Source organism: Xenopus tropicalis, chromosome 4 (genome assembly GCF_000004195.4).
Source record: "Xenopus tropicalis strain Nigerian chromosome 4, UCB_Xtro_10.0, whole genome shotgun sequence".
Lineage (NCBI taxonomy): Eukaryota > Metazoa > Chordata > Amphibia > Anura > Pipidae > Xenopus > Xenopus tropicalis.
In genome coordinates, this window is record NC_030680.2 from 77,022,915 (window position 1) to 77,043,097 (window position 20,183).

The 20,183-nt window shown below is 38.9% G+C and overlaps 2 protein-coding genes across 3 annotated transcripts in view; one reads left to right on the top strand and one right to left on the bottom strand.

The window, feature by feature from the left end:
- Window positions 1-574: 574 nt before the first annotated feature.
- On the bottom strand, window positions 575-3,448 carry ccn1 (cellular communication network factor 1). The gene is made up of 5 exons (NM_001105514.1): window positions 3,224-3,448; window positions 2,800-3,013; window positions 2,078-2,425; window positions 1,689-1,891; window positions 575-1,557 (listed from the first exon to the last, which is right to left on the bottom strand). The coding sequence occupies exons 1-5, from the start codon at window positions 3,284-3,286 to the stop codon at window positions 1,258-1,260; spliced, it is 1,128 nt and encodes a 375-aa protein (NP_001098984.1). The 5' UTR covers window positions 3,287-3,448; the 3' UTR covers window positions 575-1,257.
- Window positions 3,449-5,793: 2,345 nt separating this feature from the next.
- Window positions 5,794-20,183, top strand: part of ddah1 (dimethylarginine dimethylaminohydrolase 1) — a 124,254-nt gene continuing 109,864 nt past the window's right edge. The window contains exons 1-2 of one of the 2 annotated variants that reach the window (XM_031899858.1): window positions 5,794-6,322; window positions 8,602-8,679. In XM_031899858.1, coding sequence (XP_031755718.1) covers window positions 8,662-8,679 — 18 coding nt within the window. In that variant the 5' untranslated portion in view covers window positions 5,794-6,322; window positions 8,602-8,661. Of the gene's footprint in view, window positions 6,323-6,814; window positions 6,953-8,601; window positions 8,680-20,183 lie in introns of those variants that run through there. The other variant, XM_031899859.1, reaches the window with a different exon arrangement.

Here is a 20,183-nt window from a genome sequence, read left to right on the forward strand (position 1 = left end):
GAATATTTTACTATTGGTAATGTTCTGTCTGCAATTAGATTATCCATTTTGTGTACCTACCCAAATTTCTATTTTATAGTATATATCTATATAAATTGTTGTTGAACAATAGTATCCTCAAAAGTCAGAGGCTGTCAAAAAGTGCTAGGGGCCGTAAGATGACAACAGCTGGAGAGCATAAGCATGGACATTCCTAGCTATATAGAGTTATGCAAACTAATGGTGCAATCCAACAAAAGAACTGCATACAATGAATATGTGAAGGTATTTGAAAAGATGGTTATTCAACACAGTTTAATTTGCAGAAATATTTTGAAACACGTGTTAATGAACTTACAGCTTTGTAAGCCACAGTGCCAGGTTACCATCATCTGCCTGCCAGGGTAGTGTTAGGTGTACAATGTTCTTATACTGATTTCAATAAATATTGACAATAGAAACCTTATGTCTACACTAAAGTTATGTGTAAACTAGAAATTCTACACACACACATATATATATATATATATATATATATATATATATATATATATATAGACTTATAATTAAAAATGAAGAAGAAATGCGAGTCAAGTTATATGTATAAATAGGTAAATAGTTTTATTAATTGATTAATTCCATAAATAAATTCTTTAATTCATTGAATATAAAAATTAAACCATTTTACAATTATTCCAGTATTACATTTGTCACAAAAAGCTACATTTTTGATAAATAAAACACATTTAATTAAAGAAAAAAAAAAAGACACACTGATTTCTGTTTGCTAAAGAATTGCTGGATTGTAATAGCTGCCACAGATGAACGCTTCTGAAGCGTGCTCCATCAGGAAGGAATGTAACTTTCAACTTGTTTTGGAACAAGTTTACAGAGTTTCGGTCTTTCACTAAAGAGAATGTGGAAACACTTAACCCTTTGTGTACAAGAAAGGCCACCAACAGGCTACAATGCAAGTGCTGAGGTCCTTTCTAGCATTCAAGGGAATGGTCACCAGAAAAAAAAAATACTAAGCAGATAATTTACTAACGGAAAAACAGAAAATTATTATTATTATGCTCCAAACAAAGAAGCAATCAGTTAGCTCCATTATGAAGCATTAAAATGTTTCAGTCTGTTGCAACAAAGTCCAGATCACGTATGCACATTGGAAGTTCAAAGTACCCCAAATCGTCCATAGATGGCACTGCAATAGTTTGACAACAGTAAATTCCCCATTTTCTCAAGTTTAAGCAAGTGTCCCTTTAAAGCATATAGCATTTAGTCTCTGAATTTGTGGATATCATTGAATAATCTGTAGTAAGGATAGGCTTCATTTGCATGTGGGCAGTTGTAGTTGCATCTACATGACTGGATCATCATGACATTTTTAGTAAAGGTCTCCCCATCCTCACAACGGAATCGGATCTTGACAGTCCTTGTCTGTTGTGGAGTGCAGCACCTTCCATCCACACAAGATCCACAATATTTTGGACGATATTTCTTTACACTGGAACATCCGGCATAGGTGTATCTCACTGGAGCTTGAGATTTTTTTGTCTTGGTGCATTTCTTTCCCTTCTGGAGAAAACAGTAAAAAAAGAAGTGTTTTAGTAATGATCTCACAAAAGAAAAAAAAAAAAAAAGAAGAACAAAGGAGCAAAGGAAAGAGTCCTTAAAAGTCTGACTGCCAAAATCAAAAACATTTTTACCTTTAAACTTGTATAGCTTGGCTGGCCACATGGTCGGACCTCACAGATTCTTGTCTCTCTCACTAGTCTGCAGTTGCTATTATCATTTGTGACTCTCGTAGAGATACCAGTTCCACAGGTCTTTGAGCACTGAGACCACGATGTGGTTTGAACAATGCATTTCGAGTTCTCGACAACATGACTTTGTGGGTCAGAGCCAAAAACTGCAAAGACAGAAAATAAGGCAAAGCTTATAATAGGCATGTAAGGACACTTTCAGAATACACTAGGACTGGTTTTCCCTAGACATACTCATTACATATTAATGCCAGACATACTGACCCTAATAAGAAAAAGCTACTAAAAACTTTGGTAACAGTGTAAATAGCAAGGGCTGAAAGAATACTTACCAGGTAGCATTTTTAGTCCTCCTTTCACGACAGCAACAAATTCATTTTTCCTTGTAAGTTCTCCTTCACTGGTATCCATTCCAAATTCTTTGTTGAAAAAGTCTACAATCTCGTCGACTGGGTCTTTGGCTTCATCGCAGACCCACTCCTCACAGCACTGCCCTGGAACCTTCACCAGCCTTGGATTTGGGCAGCCCAAGTTAGGCAGGGATAATTCTTGAGGGCACAAAGGAAGGCAACCAACAGCTCCATCTATGCATGTGCACTGATGCTTGCAGTTTGGCTGAAAACTTTCTCCGTTCTGGTAGATTTTGGAATTGTACTCGCAAGGTCTCCCTTCTGATTTTGCTGCAGAGAAGAAAAAAAAATGTTTTAATTGATGCTAATTTCAGGTTTCCAATCATTCAGGTGTGTGCAGTAAAATGGCTCTGCTATAATGTTTCCTACAATCCCCCAGTGGCTATAACATGGAACAATAAATCAGTTAGGAATTACTTTTCCGTATGTTTTTTTTTTTTTTGCTCAAACCCAGACATTCCAGACTGCTGAAATCATATGCCTTTCTGCCAAGCCTGCATCAACAAAGTATAACCATACATGGATTCAGATTTACTGAACTCCTTGACTATTCCATGCACTTACAATCTGATATGGCTCTAATCTAAGAAGGAAATCTGTAATGCAGAGCTGTAGTCAGAGAGTGTGGCTCACAGCCTACTTACCTCTACATATTCCCTTAATAGCTCTGGAACTGGCTCCAAAATTGCATTCAAGTCCCTTGGTGTGATCACAAGGATGAGTTTTGCTGCAATCTTCATTAAGTTGCTTAGCACAGACTTTGCAACATCCACAACCATCCAGAACCATTCCAACTCCTGGGGCACATTTGGGTACTTCCACTGGACACTGGCACACAGCTGGGCATGATGACACAGCCTGCAATAAATCAATAAACACAGTTACATATAAGCTGAAAGAGACTTATTACAGACAAAGTTACCTATAGTTAACTTAGTAGCAGGTGAGATACTGTATTACATTAGGTCAAACAGTACACTTAGAATCTAATAAAGCAACATGAAATTACTGTGGCATTAACACTAATAGAAAAAAACTTTATTCCACGTGGTAGACATTCACACTTACCAAGTCAATGATTCCAGAGAGAAGGGCAACAGCGAGGATGGGGTTAAGTGCTAGGAAGCTCATTTTCCCTGTAGTGTGGTCAGTAAAGTGGGCAAAAATACTGAAGAGAGGCTGTTCCTTTTGACTGGGCAGATGCCTTCTCTGCGTCCGTGAAGGATGAGTTTAAGGTCTCTGTCTCCTTGGCTCTGCTGAGGAACTAGGGAAACTCGTGTCTGCTGAAGAGCCTGAGTGGGTCTGTGGCCCTGTGTCTAGCTGAAAGGGAAGAGGGCTTTGTCTTTGTGCTTCTTGCCCTATAGCCCGTATTGAAGAGTCTGAGCAATCTGATCAGCTCTGGGCGCCTCTGCTCCTTATATAGGCGGCCGCCGTGCGTGACGTAAGCGCTGCCAGCATTCAGAAAACATTTCAGGAATGCGCCTGGGCTCGAATGGCGTCCAAGAACCTCCCTGTCTAATGGGAGCTCTCTGTCTCACAAGGAGGGGTGCAAAATGCACTCCAGTCTTTGCGCTCAAAGACCGTTTTCTTCAGGAAAAAAAATGTCTAAAAAGCCTCCGTGTGTTTTTCAGAAATTGTATAAACAATTTATGGGTTTCCTTTTTTTTTTGGCTAGTGGGGTGGAATTTATTGGCCCACTTAGGGCTGGGCCTTAGAGAAAGCTTTATGGAAAGTTAGTCTGAAGTGAAAAAATGCCTCCTCATGAATTAGAATGTTCCACACAGCGCTGTTTACCAGACCCAACGTCTAAAGTTATTAACCACTTCAGGGAGAGACCTAATGATGCAGTAACCTTGCTCCCATCATCCACTTACAGCCTCTTCTGTAAATGGGTCCTGGGATTTGTAGTTTTATACAGCAGAGTCCCACAGCTTGAAATTTCCTAGCCAATGCTTAGAGCTACAGTGTGCAGCTTCCATGGGTAAATAACTTACAGTTATTTATGTTGGAACTTAATTAAGCTCTACACTGCAGGGACTTGAATCCTTCTGTGTCACTCAGTGCATGGCAATTAATATGTGCATGTTTATTACAATTTTTGTGTGTACGTCTCTATATTGTTAAACTGTACAGTTCTGAATATCCTTGCAGTGCTATATAAATAAAGTATCAAATACAACATACAAATCATCAGAGGCACTTGATGCTTTAAAGGGGATATTTACCCAAAACTGTTTTTGTATAATGGAAGAATATGTAATTCTCTAATACACAGTAATTAAAGCATTTTAGTGGTTTTGAAGATATTAGCAAGTGTAATTGCAGTTGAAAGTAATATTTAAATATTTATTTAGCCCTTTCTGCTCTTTATGCAATCAACAGGAGTTAGTTCTAAAGGAGAGCTGTTTATCAGCTGCCTTCTGCTACATTGTTTCAGGTGTCATAACCAGCAATGCAAAGAATGTAATAAACTGGACAGATAATGCTTCTGTAGGAATTAAAAACATACCTTTAAAGGAGAACTAAAGGTTGTTTCCCTAACTAGAAAACTGCACTAGTCCAGGGTAATTCTGTACATAACAGAATGAGTTTAGACTGGGAAGTTGCTTAGATTTAGATTTTCTTTTAATAACTCATTTAGAAATTTGGACACAATAAACTCATTTGGATCTTCTATCTTCTCTATTCCAGTACTGTTAAGCAATAAAGGTAATTAAAAGAAAAAAACAATGCTTTGCTGTACAGAAGTGGCTAAAGTTAGTTCCAGTCTGAGCCAATGTGATAAGCACTTAATGACTCACTGGACAGGTTGCCTGATGTCATTTGGTGTTGACCTCTAACAGCCCAGGCGGGAGGTCCCTGATGTCTCTGCTAATCTTTAACAACAGGTGTCTCTTCATCTTCTCAATGCTGGAAACCTTTTCGGTGGCAGAAAAAAACACTGAACTCATGCAATGGGTGTTATAAACCTCATGCGGTATATACATTTTTCTGCATTGATAAAACTATGATCTTCTGTCTCTTATTTAAACTCAATGGAATGATGCGGTTATTAATAATATGTACATTAACCACACAAAGGTTAGAGTATCATTCTGACTGTAAGTGTTTACATCACTACTTGTGTGGCCTGTGTATAAGGATTATTATTTGGAATAACTGAAATGTTAGATCACATATATTTATAGAAACAATGGCACCGAATGGAATCTGAAAGTGCTAATTAAATGAAGAGTGTCTTTTTCCACCTCAGCTACTATATGGCAGTTACAAACAACTTCAAGAAAAGATTCTGATATAACAGAAAATGTGCTCTTGCAACCCCCTTTGGAAAGTTATTCAAAATGTCACTCCCTCTATTTAACTACAGTACATTTGGGGTACACTAAAATAAAGAGGGTGGAAGAAGACTGCACTTTGATTTGGAAACGGTAAAGAAACTTAGACAGTTTAGGTTTGGGACTGAGTCTGATTTGTCTTTTTTTCCCTTCATGCAGCTAAGTATTTCCAGATGGTGGATCAGAATCCAGACGTAACAATATTGCCATATTTGGTATAGCAGTAGCCTGCGTTTTTCACATATTTCTGCCCCTGTTATCCAACCACAAAACATTCTCGACAGTTTAAGATGCTGTTAAATATAGACTTGACTTATGTTCCAGGAGCAGGAAATTCTGTGGAATTCCTGTCTTTTTCACGCAATCTGTCTATCATGATATACTTGAAAACAGACTTGGACAAATCCAACTGGCCTTATGGGTTTGTTTCAGATATGAATATAAGTCAGGAGTTCCAGGCTCCTGCCCCACAGCATTTAAATAAGTGACATGCCAGGAATTTCTAAAATCAGATTAGTTTAGAATTTAGACAAAGACAAGATCCTTTCATAGCCAGCTACATATTAACCCAAACCCTCCACCCATTAGCCATGAGAAAGAACCCACCCAGGGCTTCACTCTTTCTTATTAACCTGTTTGCTAAAGATTTCAACAGTGTGAGCTCATCAAGGAGATCAGTGGCTGCTCCCAGCGCCCGCCCTGCCTAAAGGAACTCTACTGTGTGCAGGGGGAATGGGATCCCCTGCTGCTTCTTCTCAGCTTAGTGCAAGTGGTCAAAGCCTATTGTTGGACTTAATGATGAAGAAGATGAATATCACTGGGGGATGTGGTAAGTGATCAAATACTTTATTTTAAATTTGGTTTTTGACAGTTTTATGTAACATACCCAGAAACTAACTGCACTTTATTAAGTGAATGTGTTTTGCTAAGAAGGGTATTTTCAGTACTAAACTTACAGAATGATAGGCAGTTGGGTACAAATGAGGCTGAGTGGTGAGGACATTCATTGGATTCACTACCTCACCCTTTAAGAATTGGGATATTTTTTATGCAGTCTGCAAAAATGCTTCCAACCTCCCCCCTGATTTTGCCCCAGCCACCCAGTCGCAGAGGGATAATGTCTGTCTTTGTAGTGAGAGAATCTTTTTCCCTCGTTAGGTAAATAAAGAGACATGAGGAAGCCATCTGCTGACCGCTGTGCAGCGGGGGAGGCAGACATCTAGCTGGAAGGATGAGCCATACCATTCTGCACGGGGTGTTTATATAGTAGTTAAATATAGAGCAGGCTAATCGCATGTATACATGCACCCGGGTGAATTGTGTGTGCTTCAGTCCTTCCAGATGGAGGTCTTCTCTAGCATCTCTCCGCCCCCTCACTCCTAATAAGGGAACTTTGCTAAAGTTTTCTCCTTTACTCGGCTACTATCGCTGCTAAGGAAGTTTAACCTCTCGATACCAGGTACATTTATAGGCTCCTTGGGTTTCATTGTCGAAATGGAATATCCTAATATTTTTGTGTACTTAGAGAAGATGCCTGACCGTTGTTTTATAGCTGTAAAAAAAAGCAGGTACATCCTAACAGTATGGTGCTGTGCAACCAGGAGATCAAATTTTGTGATTATTATTTAGATTGGGGGTTTCCAACCTATGATTTTCCAGCTGTTAAACTACAGCTACCAGGAAATGGCTGTTCAGGTGTTCTGACAGTTGTAGTTTAACAATAGCTGGGATGTTACAGGCTGGACATCACTTACTTAGATGTTTAATAGACATTCCAAGTTGTTTACATTTCTTGTTTACATTTTCCTTCAAGTTACAAGTTAATTGAAAAAATTTGAACTATAACTCAGTTTGACTGCAACATCTCTTTGGGCAGGTTACTGCAGCAAAAAGGGTTACATTCATATCCCCTCTTTTTAATCGGTTGTACACCCCCTTGTTAAACATGAGTGCAAATAATAGGGCTTGCGCCGAACATACTTTTTGCCTTTTGTTTTAATCATGAAAAATCTATTATTTTTTGTTATTTCATGAGCTAAACAGTATAAAAAGCAAAACTGATTTAACTTTCAAGGACCAAACATGTTGTAGCTGCAATTTCCCTGTTTGCCCTATTTAGCTCAAAAAATAACAAAGACCATAGATTTGATATGATTAAAACAAAGGAAAAAAAAGGATGTTCAGCACAAGCTGTATTCAGTGAGCTCATATTAAACAAGGGGGTATACTGCACCTTTAATGGCTCAGAGCACACACATAGAAGTGATGTCACCTCCCGGGCTGATTCCAGCAGTGACCCATATTTGGTGATACCCAGGGGTGCGTCATAGTGGTGCTTGTAGTGGGATATAGGAAATCAGAGGTCAGGAGTGCACATACCAGATATGATGGGTCATTCAGGAGAATCCTTGTGCAGTCCTCACCATTCCTTAACTCATCTGCGTGGGTGTTATGAATGATTGTAAATGGAAAAGCTTTGCATCTGGAAACTGTTTATTCTCCATTACTTTTTTTTTTATCACTTAGCGGAAATGTAATGATTAGGAAAATGTTAGCTCATTGTTTGTTTCATAATTGTTTTACAAGGAACTACACATCTAAAAAACCTTCACTGGGGGGAAGGAAAACACTTCACCATACTAACTTTTACAGTACTTTATCAGCTTATATGTACTTATATGCTCTCCATTTAACATTGTCCAGCTAGAGGCAATCATACAGGTAGGAAAATCCATGAGAAGAGACATGAATTAATATGTTTATAGCTGCGTATAATTGCAGGCCAGTATTTGGTCACATGCATTGACAGTGGTACCAGAATGGCAGTTGCTGGTACTCACTTTCCATTATTGCTAGTGGAAATTATCATGTGTGTGGCACATATGCATTACCATAATGCCCAAAATTCAAAAGGCAGTGTGTGCCAAAATTATTGACATGTCAATATAAGTTGTGTCTGTGTTCATTTTTTGTGTCCATTTCTTTGGATTCAAAAAAAACTCAGTAGTGATGTATTTTTTATGCAGTTGATTTGGGTTGGTAGCACAAAAATTTACAGACCAGTCCATAAGTAAATGTTTTTGAAGTATTTATCTTTTTTTTATACAGAACAGTCGTTCTGGACATTATATTTGTGGATGCAATCACCTGTGTTTTTAAAGTGCACCAATGATGCAGAAAGGTTGGGTAAGTCAAGCAACAATGGATAACATTTTACCCTATATGTGAGAAAAGGAAAAGTTAGGTATATTTTGTACGTTATAATTTTAGGAGGCATTTATAAAACTCACATGATCTCTTTCTGCCTAACTAAGAGTTATAGAGCTGAAAGCAGGAAGTAGTGTTCTGGCTATTATGTTAGACATCTGCTCACTCCAGCCATTATAGAATACATTTTTGCCTAACTATACTAGAATTTTTTTTTTATTTTGCACAGTCTCTCCATTATACCCAGTTTCATTTTTAGACTGAACTTTTCCTTTAGGCTGATGGCAGACGAGGTATAGGATGGATATTTTCGGCAAGCGGAAAAGCCCTTGCTGAAAATACCACCCTACGCCTCCTACATGTGCCTGCAACCGAATGAATGAGATACGCATGGGTGCAGGCACGTGTAGCCTAAATATGCATAAAAACATGAGAGAATGCAAAGTCTCGCGTTTTTATGCGTATTTCGGCTACATGTGCCTGCACCCGAACGTATTCCATTCATTAGGAGGGGTAGGGCGGAACTACTGTGGGTGCACTCTGGGCCCGAAGGGGGGTGGGCATGGTATGTTGCCAGTCATGAACTGTCCCTAGCAGCTTGTATGTTTGGCGTGTGTGCCAGGTTGGTTCTTTTGTGTTCAACCACACACAAGGATGGCAGCATTATACTATACTGCTGATTTGTCCAGGACAAACAAGCAGATCCTAAAGCGGATCTAAACCCAAAAAAGGAGTTTATGTAAACTTAATCAGAGTGTTTGTTTGAGCACATTTGCAATTTACATTCATTTTCTATTTTTAGCAATTCCTTAGGTATTTGCAGTTTATACTTTTAATACCAGGCTGTTGGCTCAACTCTAGGGCTAATTGAATCCAGAAGGTGCATAGACAGTGTCACTTTATTTAAAATTGACATTGGTTTGACAGTTATTTCTAAACAGGGACATGAACTACAGAGAAAGCAGACCCTTGCAGTGTAGGGAACCCAGTAAGGTCCTTGTTAATGAGCAATTTTGCTATATCTTGATGCAATTGATATTGGCAATGTTTTGGGGCCCTAAATTGAATTAGCTATGGGGCCCAGTAACATCCAGTTACACCACTGTTTCTAAATGCTATTTCGGTTAAAGGGGATGTTCACCTTAAAAATTAGCTTTTAGTATGATGTAGACATTGATATTCTGAGACAATTTGTAATTGGTTTTCATTTTTTGTAGTTTTTCAGTTATTTAGCTTTAGCAGCTCTCCAGTTTGGAATTTCAGCAGCTATCTGGCTTCTAGGGTTTTGATTACCTTAGCAACTAGGCAGTGGTGTGAATGAGAGACTAAAACATGAATAGAAAAGGGACTAAATAAAAAGATAAAGAATAAAAAGTAACAATAAAAATTAAATTGTGGCCTCAAAGAGGCTAGCAGGGTCAGTGACCTCTATGTGAAAAGATTTCGACAACGAAGGCAAATAATTCAATAATTATAAAAAATAAACAACAAAGACACAATGCAAGTTGCTAGGAACAGTACATTTTATAACATACTAAAAGTTATTTTAAAGTGAGCCACCCCTTCTGACTCTTAAAACAATGCAGCAGAAGCCATGCCTTCTCCGGCCAGGACTCCATCTCCCACAATGCTACTCAATTCTACATTATCAGAACCAGCAATAAGGAGAACAGAAAGGTACAGACAAATCTAGCTTACAGCAGCAATTACATTTACAAATAACTCTAAAACCCATTAAAAAATATTTGATTAATGTATGTGAAACTGTGGAACATTGCTAAGCCTGAGTGGAATGAAACTTTAAGTTTAATGGGGGAGAAATAATGTATCTCTCAATAGAATTCTGAAGTAATTAATGTTGTACCAAATTATGAACAGTTTTCAGCTTTTCTTATTTAGCAATCTGAAACCATGCTCCCTCCCTTTAAGCAATTACACTGAATTATAATGTATAGGATTTATGTTTTTGCATTTGATGTAGGTGTTTAAAATTTGAAGTCTGCTGCTAATCAGTGGAAAAGCAACCAGTTATTATGTGTATGATAACTTAATTTTCTGCAAACATAATAATACAACTCTAACCTTTTTTGGGCATTATATAGAGGTGATTTTTTTTACAGTCATGTAAAGTAACTTGTTATCCTTTTATATAATTTGCTAGTATTTTGGCAAAAGAAAGATAAAGGTAAGGTTAGTTACTTAACTATTTCTCTGGCAGAACAGCTCTAAAGGGGGTTAATGAGAAGAATGAATGCAGCCTTTTCATTTAAGTCCTGTAGGTGGCCAACATTTCCGTGGGAATGTCTCCTGTCCTAGGAAGTAACTAGCTTAGCTTGGGACATGCGTCAGCCCCTAGGAATGTATCAGACACAGCAGAGAAAGATTCTTTGTGCTGCTTCATGGCTAATATGAAGCAGACGTAGTCTCAGAATGCCACTGGAATTTGGAAGAGGTGACCAAATGAATTTATAGATTTTTATCCTTAGCAAAACTCAGCATGCCAGTTTTACTTATGATCTTAAATATCCACTATGTTTCCATCAAATTGTTGATTATTTTTCTTTCTTTTGTCTTTTGTGATAACCCTTTCTAAAGGGATGGTTACATTTACTTTCTTTGAGTTAAAGTAAAGCATGAGGGTCCACACTAGGTTTAGGCAGAAGAAGTACCTGCCTAGCACCCTCCCACCATTGCGCCCTAGGCAGGTGCCTCTTCTACCTACCCCTAGTTCCGGCCCTGGTCATAGACAGAGAATCTTTAGTTAAAAATGCAAGATGTGGTAGAGCTGCATATAACTCTGTAGGTTTGTTATACTAAAGTTTAAAGGGAAAATATGTCCCCTCGTTCAGTTGGGCTTATGCAGAAAAAGGTGAAAAACACAATCTGGACTTCTAAAATTATATATATATAAATATCTTTACACAGTTATACATGATATCACAGATTGAAAGGGAACCGTGATAGTTTGCCTGTGCTCAGAGGGACCATTTACCCCATCCTTCGGCTTACAGAGTAATCCAACCACTCCCTCACCTTGTTCAGTTGTGAAGTGATGGATTCTGGGACTTTCCATAGAAAGTGCTTTCCATAGTGGGTGGTTTATTTGGTGAACATTTGCCAAGGTTGCATTACTCGTAGCATGAAAATGTCTGCATAATATGTAGCCTGTAAAGAAAATAATAGTTTTCATATTCCGAAGAGAAAATTTCTTTAAATCTTAGTCAAAATGGTAGGTAAGCAGTAAAAGACACGAAAATGGGTACTATGAATTTAGTGTATCTCTCAAGGCATAGATTATTTTTGCCAATGTATCATTTTATGTCTTGTGCATTTTTTTGCTATCATTAATCTTGACATCTTTGAAAAGGCTTGTACATGTTTGGCTCTCAGTGCAGTACAAAAATACATTCCTGTTTGGCTTTGGCCTATATGCACCATTTAATAATTTGAATGTATTTACATATTCATACCCAGAGGCCAAGGTAATTGAATGAACAGTCATGATCTCTTTGCTGAAGTATGTAAGTGGTTTTACATTTTCCTTGCTCTAGAGAATCTGATACCTTTGTGGAGCTCTTTTTGTTCCAAAAGTCTTGAACTTTTTGAAGCACCTTGTCCCTGGAGGACATAGCTCATGGCAAGAAGAAGTTTTTCCCTGACAGTTTGTACTTTTAGCAGTAAAGGAACATAACTTCTGTTGGAGGAATTTGAAGTCCAAGTAATGTTACCAGCAAGTAAGGGTTATTTTTGTGTTGTGTATCTGTTTAATTACAAAAAAAATAACTCTCAGTTGTGAAGTTAAAGTTTTGACTATATCGGGAGTGTGCTTTGTATCCTCAATTTTGCAGATGATATTCACAAATTGCGATGAACATTTTTATTATTGCTAATATCCCTTGTTTATATAGTACATTGAGATTATACATCTTTCATATCAGTCCCTGCCCCACTGTTGAAAGAAACAATTAATTTTGGTTTATGGCCTTGAGAACACAGTTTTATATTTATATCACAGGCATTGCTTGAATTAAAGACACAAGGGGTCATTTACAATGTGCAGGAGGGCATGTAGCACAGAATATGAAAAACCAGTGCAAATCACAATGTTTTTAAATGTGTAAGCCCTGCACTTTTCTGCATTGCCACAGGTTTGTGCTTTTAAAAATGACGTGCTGTGTGTTTCCCATGAAAGCAGTGCTGTTCTCTGATCTGGTATAATTAGTTTCTTTGCAAGATAATGGGTCACACCATTTGAATGCAGGGAATGCAAATGGAAACATTTGGGGGCATTTCAAGCCAAATTATATTGGACTGAAGTCATGTAGCACACATAGAACATAAGTGATGCTTTAGGACTCAAGACATAACTATGAGTGGTGTGGAGTAGTTTAAAAGTAAAATATACTCTATTTATAAATAGCTACCCCTTTTATCACTCCATATAAAGACAGTAAAGGCAAAAGGCAGTATACTCTATGCACAAAATATGCTTGGCTTTTGCCATAGAGGAGGAATTCTCAAGGGGCTTAAATGACAAAGTGCTGTCCATTGGTAAAACATTGTAGGGTATGGTTGATTATGTAAGAAAAGCAGCCACTCATATCTGTTAATGTTTGGTAAATTAGATGTTTGCTTTGTAGCAAATACAAAATTGTATGGCTTATTTTCTCTACATGTTCATAGTAAGGTAGGAAGTGTTCACAGCAGTGATGCCAATAAAAGATTCATTAAGTATATCATTGGTATGTGGGTATGTTTATTTATCACTTAAAAAGAATTAAGGGAAAGGTTTTTGAGTAGGTGTGTTTCCAGTTGAAGATGAGGGCTGCTAATAGGTCTGTGTGTAGGTGGCCAGATGATTGTGGTTTGTGAGCTCACTCAAAATGCCAATATAAATGTACAAAATGAAAGTGCTTTCTTTTTGCTCTAATTGTTTTGTTCTTCACAAAGTCCAGTTGATTGCAGCATTCATTTGTGCATACATCCTTTATATGTAGAACAGCTATACACACGTGGTTTTTCAAAACCAAAGCAAGTTTTGTGTCTTGTGCTCCAGCTATCCAGTCTTGGCATTGTTGGAAGAGAGGTATTTTGCATAATTGTGAAAAAGCCAGAAAGTGTTTGATGGGAGGCAGACGTTCTTGAATGAGGGTTAAATATCTCTTTTCCCAAAGTCATAATAAAGAAGCAAAACTAGCTGATGCCAGTACAATCTGGAACTGCTGAATGAGGAGGGGAATGTGCCCGAGAATTTGCTACAGCTGTCCATGTTTTATGCATTAGCATGTGCTTGGTTATATTCTGAGTGCATTCTGTGAGCATTCTATAGGCATCCTAAAGTTTAAAAAAGGGTTTATATATTGATGCCAATATTGTAACACATTATATCACAAGTGCAGCACACATTTTGAAACAAAAGAGGAAGCATTGTAAGGGGGGGGGGAATGTATCCCTTAGATGGGCATATACAGTTTGATAAAAAAATATCCATTATTGACACATGTATGGGGTCCTCCTGAAGGTCTGCCCAAATGAAATCCAGCTGGAAATCACACATATATCTATCGGGCAGGTTGGAAAATCCCATCTGGGGAGGACCACATATTGCTTTGATGCAGTCCTTGTCAGATGGCCCCCTAGACCTGCAGTTGGACAAAGATCAGATCAGCCCGATTTGGGGTAGTGCATGACTGAATTTAATTACACTCATTTTTCCCTGTAGCAGTTTCATCTTGTCCTTATTAGAAGGACAGAAGATCAATTTTATTGTTCCTTAGTGCCCTATAGCCCACAGTTTCTCTCACACTTGGCACCCTCAGTTTCTAGCTGGTTCAGTTTCTCTTTGCATTTTCTCAAACAGAGTTACAGTTGGTTCCCCTTCGCACCAACTTCCATCTACTTGGGTAAAGAATGGCATCTTGCCCTCTTGACATCTGTGTATCTTTACCACCAGCTGTCTCCAGTGTCTATAATGATTCCAGTTTAGGGTAGGGTGGCATTGACTCAGCTCAAGAGCCTCCTTCAGATGTGACTGTTTTTTAGGGAGGGGGTTTTGGGGCCTATCAACTTTGCCATGAATGCTGCTCTGACAACAGTGTCCACAGCAGAGCTATGTTCTTGACATAGGTGTCAATTTTGGCACCTGTCACATTTACTAAAGAGTGCAGCTGTTACAGCAGCCTCTATGTCATAACTTTACCTACCTCTGCCAAATACATCAGGGCACATCATGCTACAGGGTTCTTCTGAGCCTTGTACCTAAAGGTGATCCTTAGCTTGTACAACTAAATGACATACAAGGTGTCCAAGGTAACACTCATGTACCTGCCATCTATTGCTTCCTGTGAATACAGGCACACACACACTGTGTTTGCAGGAAGTCACAGCCCTTTGTAGTCCAATCTAGTAGCTTAAGAAGCTGGCCTTTAGGCACAACCTGCAGGGCAGGATGCAAAGTACAAAAAACATCGTCCTGGACTTGGACCATGTTTTCTCTGCCACATGTGAAATTAACCTGAACAATTGCTGTTTCTTATATTCATAGAATTAGGTCTATGCCAGAAGGCTGCTCTAGTAGTAGGCATTGGACTGTGATGGGCCAGAAGAAAGCGGCTATCAAAGCTATCAAAGCTCTGAAAAAAAAAATGTAAAGCTGGTCACTAAACGAGTGGACCATTTTGCCAATATGCCCATATATGGTGGGCGATATTGGGCTAATTCGATTGTTTGGACCTAGGACCAATGCTTGAATTACAATGATGGGACTAAGAGCCACCAAATAGAGGATCACATCATCTTTATCTGATGTGGTCCTCATCCACATAAGATAAAGATAGTAAAATCAAACCTGCCTGGTTGACATCTGACTTTCAGCCAGATGTCAGTGGGGTAGGCCTGGCCCCACACATGGGCAGATAAACTGCCAAATCGGTCTAAACTTTCAAGGATCCGATTAAATCTGCCCGTGGGGGCACCTTAAGGCTGATATAATGAATGGGCAGTAGCAGAGGGAAGGAGCTGGGAGCTTCCAGTCCATCAAAGTTCAAGGCTAATGCCTCATGTGGCTATAAAAGCCTATTCGCTCCTATTTGCTCCATAATGTAGCAGTAGCTGAATTGACAGATGTAAGCCTGCATGTAGACAAGTAGAGAGAATTGCAGTACAAAAATGCACCCACCGCAATAGCTCCCACCGTCAGCCCATTCATCTGCTATACCTTTTGTATGAAGTATCCCCCAAAAATGGTGGACTCTTCATTTTACTCAAGAGCAAGGACTCTACAACATATACTGATGATCTGATGCTGATCTGTTAGATTCAGATGGCCATGAGATGGATCACTTTAATGATGTAGTTCAGGTATAGGACCCGTTATCCAAAATGCTTGGGACCAAGGGTATTCTGGAAGGGGTCTTTCCGTAATTTGGATCTCCATACCTTAAGTCTACTAAAAAATCAATTAAACATTAATTAAACTCAATAGGATTGTTTTGCATCCAATAAGGATTATTTATATCTTAGTGGGGATCAATTATAAGGTACTGTTTAATTACTACAGAGAAAAAGAAAATCCATTTTAAAATTCTGAATTATTTAATTAAAATTGAGTCAATTGGAGACGGGCTTTCCGTAATTCAGAGCTTTCTGGATGATGGGTTTCCGGATAAGGGATCCCATACCTGTACAAATAAACTCTATGAACCGTGAATGCATGATTTGGGAGCTATATAAAGCCACGGGTGGGACCCGTGCATCCCTTCAGATTAATAGTAGCAGTTTAATTGTCTCTCTAATTATTCCTGTATTCATAGTAATAATGCAATACCTGTGATGTATAAGATTAAACAATGGAGAAATGCTTTTTCTACACTGAGACATTTGTTTTTAAGTGCAGCGTTGAGGAAGTTATTGAGGAAGTTGTTGAGGAAACTCTTGTACTTCATACATTCTGAAGGCAGAGCTAAAGTAGGGCAATAAATGTGTTACAGAATGCTATCTGCATGTGCATATATTTTTCTTTATACTTTATAATTATTTTACTTATATAGGGATGGGATCTATTATCTGAAAACCCATTATCCAGAAAACTCCAAATTATGGGAATTTTCCATAGATATGTCTTTCATAATTATTTTTCCTTATTTTAGAATTATACATGGAATATAGTGTGTAAATGCAATGGTGAAATTAAATGGGTACAAACTATTTCTGAGTACACATAATTAAATTAGCTCAGAAAATCTGAACTTTAATAAAAAATTGTTGAACTGCAATATTTCTGAGTGCTAAGGAGTAACAAGTCATCTCTCATGCCCCTAGTACAAGCAGACCATTCACTAAACACAAAACACTAACGCTAAACACAAATTCATACACACACCTATCTGAAACTGGGCCAATATTTCTGAAGCTCCCATTCACACAGAGGAATTCACAAAATAGTGCATTAGGCTTGTCAAATTCCCTTGGCACTGTAGGACACAGTTTAAAGGACAAAGGACAGTTTAAAGAAAAACTTGTCATGTGAAAGACATACTTAAGATGTACTTAAAATTGCTGCACATGTAGCAACATAATAGAGGATACACCACAGAGCACACAAGACAGAATGCACTGCTTCTTGTGCAAGATTAATTTCAACCAGGAAAATGCAATATAAATGATAATGGAAGTGAAATGGGAATATGAACTATATAATGAATTTTAGAAAAAGTAAGATATGGCTGCAAGCATAACTATTGGGCATTGCTAGGAAATTAAACCAGGAGCACATGCTTCTGATATGTGCTTTAGGTCTCATCAACAACTTGAAAATAAAATTTATAAATTTTTGTGTATTCTCGTGGCACTTCCATTAATTTTTTCTGCTGTGTGTACCTAAGAGCAATGCACACTGAGTACTTAAGTTTATGCAGACTGCAGACCTTTGCCCTGGATCCTGTAGTGCCAACAAGATCAGACTGGGCCGAAAGGACTCCAGGAAAAATCTGGAGGGCCCTGGCCCTTATGGCACCCCCTGACTAAGACCTACTCCCAGGCAGAAAACATTGGCATTCCAACATCCCCCCGATTGCGGTAAAGAAAGTATAAGGTATGTGGAGGTAGTGGGGCAGCAGGTTGTGGTGACAGTTCACTACTGGGGTAGGACAGCCACTGGGGGGGGGGGGGGGGGGGGGGGCCCTGGGGTGAAAGATGTACAACTAAACTTGTAAAAAGAATTGAATAATTTATCTATGAAGAAAGACTATCAAGTTGTGGTTGTTTTTTCTAGAGAAAAGTTCATGCGAGGGGACATGATTATTCTTTACAAGTACATTTGAGGACAGTATAAACAGATTTTTTTTCACATAAAAAAGAACAGAGAACTAAAGACCACCCCTTTAGACCTGAGGAACTAATCTTTTATTTGAAGCCATGGAAATGGTAAGTGCAGTGAGGTTGTGGAATACAGTGACAGTGATGTTGTGATGCACTGGGGTCCTTTGGAACTTGATGGCCTTTTGTCTTTTTTCAACCCAAGATAACTATGTATACTGTGTATGTGAAAGTCTAGATTGGAGCAAGGGAGCCTTGGGATACACTGGTAAAATGATGAAGGAGTGCATGCATAGAAAGATTCCCAGACTGGTGCATTTTTTTCCAAACAGGAGTACAGGCCCAATGTAGTCATACATTACAATGTGGGGTGGCCCATTTTAGCACCTCCCCCACCCTCAGTATATTAGCTATTGCTTGTTCTTTAATTGTAGTATTCTTGAAACATATTATTATATATATTAGACAGACAATATCTCATTCTGGAAGGACTTGCCAAGATATATACAAAATGTAACTCAAAACACTTTTGAGGTTGTGAAGAAGAGGGAAATGTTAAAGCACACATGGTAGCAATGCCCCAAAGTGGTAATATTTTGGACATGGATACATGCAATTATACATTTTATTTTGGAGATAACTTTTATAAAATTTCATTTGGTGGCTTAGTAAACATATTGCACAGAGGAGTGGGTTCATCCCAGGATATATTACTTTACCTCTGCACAAGTCACTTTAACAGTCGGAGTATCCAAATTCTGGTACACCCTTGTTTTGGATATTGACAAAATATAATATAGCTTGTATAAATGGAAATTTCTGGCATTTTACTTGATAAATAGATATAATTCATAAAGATTTGGAAGCACTGGTTCAGTTACAGAAATCCAAATTTGCCAAATACCTCCATATTAGTAAATGTAATCATCACCATTGGCAAATCTTAATAATGAAATGTCATTCATATAAATATAACCTCAGCTGTAGTGGATGCTTAATAATCATTTTTTTAGAAATGGGTTTTTTTTTAGAAATGGGTTTTAAACAAAAGTTGAGTCATGTAAAATGTGCACAAAAACATGTTTTTCCCCTACTAGGCATGTTTGCCACCCTCCCCCAATTTTGGCTGGCACTACATTCTGCGCCTTGTGCTTATTTTTCTTAGTTGCAATAATGGGTGCAAGGCAAAGATCATACTTTGCACAGCAGAGGAGGTGGACATAGGAGCTATGTGCATTATACCTCTTGAGCCTACCCCTATATAAATACACCCCTTTACTTATAATCAAATGTAAGTGAATTTCTTACGAATGACAAAGTTTAATCTGTTTTGATATAAGTTTTTTCATTTTCCTGTATCTTCAGTCCTGAATCTTCAGTCACAGTGTTCCAAACAACGGGACAACCAAGCATTGCTCCGCACAACTGGACAGCCACACATTGCTCCGCACATCCTGACAGCCACACATTGCTGCGCACAACCTGACAGCCACACATTGCTCCGCACAGCCTGACAGCCACACATTGCTCCGCACAACCTGACAGCCACACAATGCTCCGGACATCCTGACAGCCACACATTGCTGCACACAACCTGACAGCCACACATTGCTCCGCACAGCCTGACAGCCACACATTGCTCCGCACAACCTGACAGCCACACAATGCTCCGCACATCCTGACAGCCACACATTGCTGCGCACAACCTGACAGCCACACATTGCTCCGCACAGCCTGACAGCCACACATTGCTCCGCACAACCTGACAGCCACACAATGCTCGGCACAACCTGACAGCCACACATTGCTCCGCACAACCCGAAAGCCACATATTTCTCCGCACAGCCTGACAGTCACACATTGCTCCGCACCCCCTGACAGACACACATTGCTGCACACCACCTGACAGCCACACATTGCTGCACACAACCTGACAGCCACACATTGCTCCACACAGCCTGACAGCCACACATTGCTCCGCACGACCTGACAGCCACACATTGTTCCTTACAACCTGACAACCACACATTGCTCTGCACACTCTGACAGCCACACATTGCTTCGCAGAGGCTGACAGCCACACATTACTCTGGACAACCTGACAGCCATACGTTGCTCCGCACAGCCTGACAGCCACACATTGCTCCGCACAGCCTGACAGCCACACA